At 40.7% G+C, this 9,461-nt stretch overlaps 1 protein-coding gene across 6 annotated transcripts in view; it reads left to right on the top strand.

The window, feature by feature from the left end:
• RUNX1T1 (RUNX1 partner transcriptional co-repressor 1) overlaps positions 1-9,461 on the top strand; it is a 115,104-nt gene that overhangs the window by 99,889 nt on the left and 5,754 nt on the right. For all 6 annotated transcript variants that reach the window (XM_064442425.1, XM_064442427.1, XM_009513707.2 and 3 more), the window contains one exon: positions 1,853-2,043. In XM_064442425.1, the coding sequence (XP_064298495.1) occupies positions 1,853-2,043 (191 nt within the window). The remainder of the gene's footprint in view (positions 1-1,852; positions 2,044-9,461) is intronic.

The following is a 9,461-nucleotide window of genomic DNA, read 5'->3' on the forward strand; positions in this document are numbered from 1 at the left end:
GAATGCATAATTTAAATATAAATTGCCTGATTTGCATATACAATTAGTCTAGCTGCAGCTTTGATCGTAAGCAAAAATTATTGTCCTGTATTGCCACTTAGATAGAATTTTAATTCACCTTGAATATTCAAAGTAAATTAAGCCTTGGCTGTATGGTTGAAGGGTATGATTTTTTCCTCTCCTGAGGCTTTCCCCTAAACAACATTTATGGTAGGGTAATATAAGGGCATATTTTCAGCCTCATAAAAAATAAAGGCATAAGTTTTATCTCTAAATTCCCCTCCCTCAAAAACTTCAGCTGAAACATCTCTCGCAGACATGCACACATGTAACACACACACACAGACTAATTGAACTCTTCTTTCATTTTAATTAGTTAAATTTTAGTCAGTACATGGCTTAAAGTTAAGTCTTTATTGTAATTTGCTTAATAACTGAAAATGGAGACTTCATGTAGTCCTTATGTTTTTTAAATAACAAGTGCAGAGCTGAGACATAAAAACTCAAGAGAGTTGTTGACATAGCATCTGCGTGTAAGAGTTAGGTCTATGTGCGTGCATGCAAATACATGGGCTAAATACATGGACTAAAACCTGTAACAGAGTTATAATACTCAGATTTTAATCTACAGTAAAACATTTTTATTAGAAATCTATGTTTTTAATTAAACAGAACATTTAATTAAGGTGGTTTTAAAGTGGATGAAACAATTAAGTGCAAACACTTGAATGAAACATGTCATAATTAGTTTTAATAGAGTGTTAATTGGTACTAGGTTTGCCAAGTTAATAATTACTGCTTATTAAATTTTCAATTAATCATTGTCATTTTGCTTTGAATAAAGATGAAAATTAGATAAACTAATTCAGGGGGAGGATGGTTTCCTTGTTAATTAGAGCAGTTAATTAAAAAAAAAATTGCTTGTTTTAGTTGTCAATTAAAAGACTGTTCATTAGTAAAATCTTTGCGCTCTTCCTGCATCAAAACCTAAATAACTAATTGGTGACAATCCGTGTTTTCTGGAATAAAAGATACAACGCTAGTATATATCGAAGAAACGGCTCACACTGACTTAGTTATTTTACAAGAAGCATGAAGGTTTGAATTTAGTGAAGCGGTGTGCCCTTGCTCAGTGTTACTAGTGCACTGAAGCCTTGCTGGCTGTGGTGTGCTCGAGAGCTTGGCGGAGCCAGGAAGTCGAGTCTTCACAGTGTAAACATGGGTTTGAAGGAGAGATCAAGAGGTCAAATGAATGTTCATAAACAAATTTTAATTCTGGCTGTAAAATTATATGTCCAGGAAAAGATATTAGACCAATGATTTAAAATTTTTAAATAAACTCTTGGGGTTTTTTTAACCTCATGTGTTTATTCGTTAACATATGGGGGAAAAAAGTTGCTAATGACTAAAAATCTTGTCTTAATTTCCAGAGCTTAAAGATACATTTTGGAAAAAGTCTTTAATATTATGTCTTAAATAATAACTTTTGCCAAGGATATTAATAAATCTGGTGTGCTGCAAACCCCATTTTCCAAGTAAAATGTTGAAAAAGATGACAAAAATAACACACCAGAGGTCTATGATGCCTGTACTTAAAGAAGTACTGATGCTGAATCAAAATAGCAAGAATCATCCCAAATGTTACAGACTTGCGAGAGCTTTTGGGGGAAGTGAGGGGAAGTAAAGAAGCACCTGGCTTGTCCTGAAGAGTCTTGAGGAACCAGGTTCCTCTGTGTCCTTCTCAAAACGAGGACTCAATACGACGGAGTCTCTGCTGCGTTTCACACATTGGTTGTATGTAGCCCTCTGCCCAACGTCCTGTGCTGATGAGGTTTTCTTCCCTCCTTTGCAGAGGAAGCAGTCAATGAAGTAAAGCGTCAGGCAATGGCCGAGCTGCAGAAGGCAGTGTCGGAGGCAGAGCGGAAAGCTCACGACATGATCACTTCAGAGAGAGCTAAGATGGAGCGCACTGTTGCCGAAGCCAAGCGCCAGGCTGCAGAGGATGCACTAGCTGTTATCAATCAGCAGGAGGATTCAAGCGAGGTAAGGCCTTTGCTGGGCAGGCATCGCCTGTGGCTGCAACGATGGGGTTTCTGGGCTAGCTTTGGTCTAGTTGGCACAGGCTATTTGTCTGACACCGGAGGTCAGTGCTCACTATTAACTGCTTGCACAGTTGCTTTGGACGCATATTTCAGGTGCAGGCTGAGCTCCAGATTTTCTTGGCTACGTTGTAATCTAAGCCCAAAATAGCTTGTGAGCTTGAGCTGTGTTCTCCCCTTTTAACTGCTGTTTGGGTTACATATAGCACACATTTCTGTTCTAATTTAGCTTTTCAGTAGCTTTATTTTAAAGGTCTTCAAACTACTGTATTGAATAAACAACAAGATTGTTTAGTGGAAAATACTTCACGCTGAAATCTAATTTAAACAAAGAAACAGTTATTTAAGAGACTGTAGAGCAAAGTGGCTAAAAGCTTGTCTGGGGAAAGCGTTGGGCGTAGAAGTGGTTAGCGAAAGTTGATGGTTCCTGTATGACAGAATGTAAATGTAGATTTGCAAGTGTTTCCTTATTTTGAATGTGTTACTTTGGCTGCAGGGAATATTTGAGAGTTGAGGAGTGGGCAAACAGCATTTGGAAGGAGGAAGAATAGACTGAAAGAGCAACAAAGAGTAAAACAGGAATCAGTGTGTTAAGCCTTGATTTACTTTCAGACTGGAGAGTGAAAGCCTTGAATTGCTGTGGTACGGGACATCCAGCAGCACACAGAGCTGGAAACTGGGAGTGAAAACAGCGTGTGTTTGACCGATCCTGCAGCAGCCTAGATAGCAATTAAATTTTATGTCCATCTACAGGAAAACAATATCCTAAGTTAAAACTGCCCTTAAAAAAAGGCATGACAAAGAAATGATGTCAGTTAAAAATTATTTGTATATGATCTTCATCTCTCAAGGCCACTGAAATGAAAGAACATTACTTTCATGAAGTATTTATTCTTCTTGTACTAAGGTCTTGGCTGTAGTAAAACCATTTTTCTAAATATAAATGCTAAATGGCAGGGAGTTAGAAAAAAGTGTCGATATCAGTACCTGTCATGTGGGGACATATATTTGTGTACATTAGCATCAAAGCACTTTTCATGGGCTGGATGGGCAGCGTTGTAGAGGAGTCGTTAGGTTGAAAGGTGCAGTTGAGCTAGTTGCAGCACACCGAGAAAACTGGCAAAAATCATGAGCAGATAAGTCAGTGGCATGCTGCAGTATGCATCCATAATTTGAGGGAGCGTAAGATTTTAATTCACACCAGGCTTCTCTGGAGATGAAAGACCATTGTGGGATCACTGAATGCCCAGAGTTTCTCCTTAATGTGTAGCAGATGAATAACAAGGAGACAAAAGGAATTGATTTTCAGCATCTGAAAGTTTCTCAGGAAGAAAGGGACTAGGGGAAGTGTATGTACCCTTTAAGTACTAACTGTTCCATTGTAGATTAAATGAGACATAAATCCAATTTATTGGCATTTTGTATCTGAGATACTCAAGGACATTTTTCCTGCACTATGTTCATAGGAAGGGCATTTGTCTGATTTAGCATCATTAAAGAGCTGTCGTTTTGTGTGTGTATATATACAAGAGACTCCTATTGTTAAAACCGAAATTCCAAAGGTAAATGCCTTTGGAGGAAACTGCATATTAAATCCGTTTGGTGAACTGATACGGTGTAGGCAGGACAGAGGAAGTACTTATGTGCCAATACGTACAGCCCATTCTTCCACAAGCAAATGTGCGTCCAAAGGAACGCGTAGAGAGTTTGTGTGCTGTAATTCACCCCTGAGCAGTCATAGCTCTGGAAAAGGCTGTGTAACAACAGACGTCTTTACTTCTACTCCAGCAGATTGCTTACGAGGTTGTTCACTTCTTGGAAACAAGATTCTTGAGGTGCAAATGCGGGTTTTGGTAAACCTGCAGAGAGAACTCAAGTTTGCTCAGTTTGTGTTTACAGGTGCTTGGTTAATTCTGAAGGGACATGACAGCGATACCTATCTGAGTGTTACATGCGTCTATTAAGTTTTTGTGATTATTTCTTCTTTGGCTTCTAATTATGCCAAACTCCAAACACATACGGCAGTGCTGCTCACGATTACCTGTTAACTCAGACTGTCCCTTTTTTGGCAACTCCAGTAAAAAGAGACCAGCCTTTTCCTTCATCTTTGAGGAGAGATCAGTTTGCCAGTGTTCGAAAATGGTTCCTTTGGAGGTGAGACCTTGTATTTATTGGGATTGAGGAATAAAACTTCACATTTGCTTTGGAGTTCATTATTTCTCAATGTATCTGTGAATGTCCCTCCTCATTTGTGTCGGTTGTAATTTTTCATAAACTTCTGTCTGTTTACAGCTTCCAGCAGTATGCTTCCAGCAATGCAGATTCCTGTGTGCTAAAGGCTCTGGAGTAATATTTCCAGGGCTAGAATACTTCCAGTTCCAAATATGAGGATGCTGAAGTAGCAGCTTCTGCAGTCTTACAGATTTAGAGGAAGGCTGAGCATCACTACTCATTTCTTATCCTTGGTGGGACATTATGCCAAGGCCTGCAAGAGAGCTCAATATAGGCTGCTGTATAATCTCCATGCAGTTCCTGACAGAGAATATTTCTCCCGCGGGTGTCATTTGTTCTTTTGGCTGTAGAAACTATGAATGGAAATGGGAATTTGGCACCAGATTTCTAATGTATCAGATATAATTTTCGTCTGATATGACCATTCCCTGTCTATTGGCAAGGTTTCTCTCTTACAGCTCTTCATTTGTTATTCAGTAATATGCAACGTGGACCTAGCTGAGGCTTCTTGAAGCTGCTCTGGTGTGAGAACTTTGCAGCATGATTTTTATTGCAGTCTTCTTTATAGCTCAAAGTGATAACTAGTACTAAGGCTCAAGATTTTTGTAATTATTATAATTTTAAGATTATATGTAGTGTCTTCACCCAAGACCTTTTAGAGGTCTCACAAAGAGCAGTAGATTGGGGATTTTGTTGTTGTTATTCTTGGGTTTTTTGTGGGGCTTTTTCTGGTTTTGTTTGGGGGTTTCTGTCTTTTGCTTTGCTTTGTTTTTAAGCCAGAAAAAGTAGCATCCCTGACTGCAAGACTGTCTACAAGAAAACAGTGAGGCTGGACATGTTGAGCTGACTGGAGCAAAATAAAGGGGGCTTAGAGAACAGTGAGAGGGCTAAAAGGCGAGGTGTGATATTTGGAAGCACCCTGAGTTTTTAGAAGCGGTCTGCAGTATTCTGAGAATCATCATATTACATAGTATAGTTTTAATTTCTGACCCTGACCTGGTCCCTTGTTGAACTATTGTTCTTTGCTTATGTTCAGTATGATTTAATTTGCAGTGCTGCTGCTTCAGTGTCTATATATTTACTTTCTAAAGACTTCCATAATTTCTTGGCATAAGCCCTTGCGACTGACCAGGACGTGTTCATTATTTTCTGTTATTGTAATGAGACTGGCTGAAGACCAGTGAACAGAGCTCACCGCTGCTGGAAAGCAAAAGGACAGGAGAAGGCCTACCTGTCAGCATGGCTGTTCCTTAACCACCAATTATTTCTTTACCAGTTCCTTAGAGTTGCTTGACAAAAGATGACCCATTCATCAGTAGCTGACTTGGCTAAGTACAGAAACATGTGTGAGCAGCTTACTCTTTTATGACTGCCGTGCTTGCTTTGGCTGCAATGTACTGTTGTGCAAATCAATTTTAATAGTAAGGGTGAACAGCTTAGCAAAGTGACTGGCTGCCCAGATTGTATGGAGTTGGGGTGGGAATCATCAAAACATCTGTCTTTCTGCTCTGGTATGAAATGCCACTGAAAAATCTGGCGCTTAGTGTTCTTCCTCACTTTTGAGTAGGGTGGGGGCTGGGGATGGGAAGGGAACACAAATGTTTCTGTTCTCTCTACTTAAAGCAGATGCTGACATCTGCTCAGATAAAACAAGTATGTAACTGGTCCAACACTGCTTTTAAGAGATGTGTAATGTTAGGGCTTGTTTATATTGCAGCAGTTTATGTTGTCTGTGAACATCACACTTACCTGACATTTTGAAGACAGCTGGGTTCAATCTCTGCTGACCAATCCATTGAGACCGGGACCGTGCCAGCAAACCTGACTCTGAGCATCAGATGCTGTGATTCAGGCAAGCCTAGTTTTTAGGCTGGTATTAAATTTAATACATATGTCAGCTAACATTTAATCTTTCTGGCTGGGCATCTCTTAGAAAGTAGCACATCATCCCCTGCAGTGGTGGGTGGTACAGAGGCGCCAGAGCCATGTGGTCTGTGCAGGATCAGTCCAGATGTGATGTGAACATTGGCACTGCCCCAGACTCCTAAGGTTGCATGTCTCTTCCGTATGCTTCTGCACACTTCTGTTTTCAGGGTTTAGCTTCTCTCATGCTGAATTGTATGAACATAGATGTACTTCACACAATAAAGAGGGGCTTGGGCAAGCCTGGAGGATTCAGAAATAGGTGTAACTTTACTAGAAGCATCTAAAGGTTTAAATATCTTTGGAGCTCTGCATTTTGACGCAGTGTGGGAATTTCCAAAGTACTGATGTGTATGCCTTTCTAACAGGTCTTGGATAGCATTTTCATAAACAACTTTGCTGGGCTTTTTACACTGAGGTTCAGTGGCTCATACAGTCCTCATTTATGCCACTGCGGTTTCAGTGATTTCTAGATGTTCTTTTTCTTGTGGTTAGCAGTGATAGAGTTTTGAATGCCTTGGGAATTGCAGAACTGGGGAAAATCTGGGTTCTTCGTACCCAGCCATGCTTCCTTTCCTGGTAAACTGGGGAAATCCAGAATTTGTCAAAGATTGCAGAGCAGTGTTTGACACTGTATTGTGGCATTTCAGAGTTCTTAATCTCTTTGACATGTTACAGTCCATTTGGGTTTTTTTTTCTGTAAGCCAGCTCTACGCTAAGTCTCAGCTTGAGGTGTCACAGGAAAGCAAATACTCAATTGTGGTTAAATATTTCAAAGATGAAAGCAACGGGATGGGCATAATTATTGACAAGTATGTGTCCTGGTACTGGAGACCACAGAAATGGAGACCATTTGTTTCGAAGAATTTTCCTGATGGCAAACAGAAGTTTCTGAGTTTTGTTGTTTGAAGATAGAAGCTTAAGTGCATGAGAATTAAGTCTGACCTAAGATAAGGCTCTGACCTAAGACTGATGTTCCTTGTCAGTTGAAAGAGGAGGATGAAATATGATCGGCGGCATAGATTCGGAGCGAGATTCCCATCTGGTGTAATTTAGCCCAATTTCATTGAATTAATCCATTTTCAAGGTAGTGAAGTTAAATTGAATTATGGAGTCTGAGAATCTGGCCTTTTGTATAACCTCACTGCTTCACAGGAAAATCAATGCAGAATTAAACTAGAACCCAGTCCTCCTTGTAGTTTTAGCTACATCTGGAGCTCTATAAAGCATGAGCTGGAAGTGCAGTGTAGTAGGTCACTACCTAAAGACAGAGAAGGTAGACCAGGAGAGGCTTTAAGAGGTCTGCTACTCCCTTTCCCAATGCATGATGAACTCTAGCTGCATCATTCCCGTAAGATACTTGTTTTTCCTATGCTTTCACGATGGAGATTCTCCAGTGCCTCTAGGCAATTTGTGCCTGTCCTTAAAAAGATTTCTCATAACATCTCTTTCCAGTTTTTCTTGCAGATACTTGGTCCTGTTACTTCTCCTGTTCATCCGTGTAGACATCGTCATTGCCTGCTTCACTGTAGTAGCTTCCAAGATGTTTGGCTGCTTCCCTCTCAGGCTACCATCTCTCCTTAGGTTTAGTTTAACAGTCTCCATTCAGTCTCTTCTCACAGCTTGTGTTTGTCTGACCTTGGATTACTCTGGCTGCCTTTCTCTGGGTTCTTTCCAAGTCTTATTTGTCTTATTTCATTTGTTGTATTTGAAGTGCATCATCCCAACCTGGACAGTACTCCAGACTGTGCCTTGCCAGTGCTAGGAGGTGGAGAGTCTTAACTCAGGTGTAGAGCAGATCTTAGTCCTGCTCATACACCCTCATAAGATCACAGAATCGCAGAATGGTAGGGGTTGGAAGGGACCTCTGGAGATCACCTTGTCCAACCCCCCTGCTTGAGCAGGCACACCCAGAGCAGAGGGCACAGGAACGCATCCAAGCGGGTTTTGAATGTATCCAGGGAAGGAGACTCCAAAACCTCCCTGGGCAGCCTGTTCCACTGCTCTGGCACCCTCACGATGATTGCCACCTTGTCACCAACATGATACTTTGGTCCCCTGTTATCCGAGATGCTGTCTACACAGTTCAGCCAGGGTGCTCCATTTTGCTGGTACCTGCTAGAGCTTCCCAGGAGGGAAGATACCTTGTCTATGCTTAATCTGATAGTGAGCTCAAGCTCTGTCTGTGATATCCAGATCAACTGGAAATACAGGGTGCACGAAGCACAGCCCAAGCCGTTAGCTGGCATCTCAAGTCTGGCTTTTCTTTGGTAGAATTTGGGCTCTGGAGCTATCAGCCAGCACCATGAGAGAAATCATCTGTTGCCAAAGCATGTGGTGCCTGAGCCTCGTCTTTGCTGCTGTTTTTCACACATGGGAAAGATCAATGAATGGCCACAGCGGTGAGGACTGTCTAGGACAGGGAGTTTTGCATGTCAAATCCAGCTGCTATTGCAGTGGAAGCTCTCCATGGCATGTGTGCTTGTTTATGCTAATTTGCACTGTAGTAATTTTTAAATGTAATAAGTTTTGCATAAATGCAAGCTGTAAAATTTATTTTGAAATTCTTGTATTTTATGTGCTTTTATTCCCACAATTACACTAAAGCTGTAATGACCTGTTAAATTAGAAATAATATGTCCAATGGACAAAATCACATACCAGACAATGTAGGACACATTAAGTAATCATGTAAGGAGCCAGCTTAGAGCTTTGTCACTTCATTAAAATCTTGCACTTAAGTATCACTTTTCATGTTCTGTACAGCCTGATAGTTAATTGATGACTATTTTAATATGAAAGTTGAACCAATACTGTTAAAATTAAATGACTGTTTCCTGACATCAATACAGATCTTGTGGGAAGGTACTGAAATATCACTCAGTGGCTCCAGTCACATCTGGGAGACAGTTCTGTCCATGCAAATAGGCCTTCCCCAAAAGGGGAGGCAAAATTAAGATTCCACAGGACTTGGCCTATATTAACTACATAAATAACTGAATAGAAAAAGTTTGACATCCTCATAATAATTCAGTGTTGCAGTCGGATCTGCACAGGGAAAGATTCCTGCACCTGGGCAGGTGCTGGTTGACTTCAGCACTATGCCATGGGGGGAAAAGTGTCTTTTCAGAAAAGTCTGCGTGGGGAGGTTTTGTACATGTGTATTTGTTTTCAGATGAGGGGATAAAGGGAAATACGGGCCAAACC

The sequence above is a fragment of the Phalacrocorax carbo genome, chromosome 2 (genome assembly GCF_963921805.1).
Source record: "Phalacrocorax carbo chromosome 2, bPhaCar2.1, whole genome shotgun sequence".
Classification (NCBI taxonomy): domain Eukaryota; kingdom Metazoa; phylum Chordata; class Aves; order Suliformes; family Phalacrocoracidae; genus Phalacrocorax; species Phalacrocorax carbo.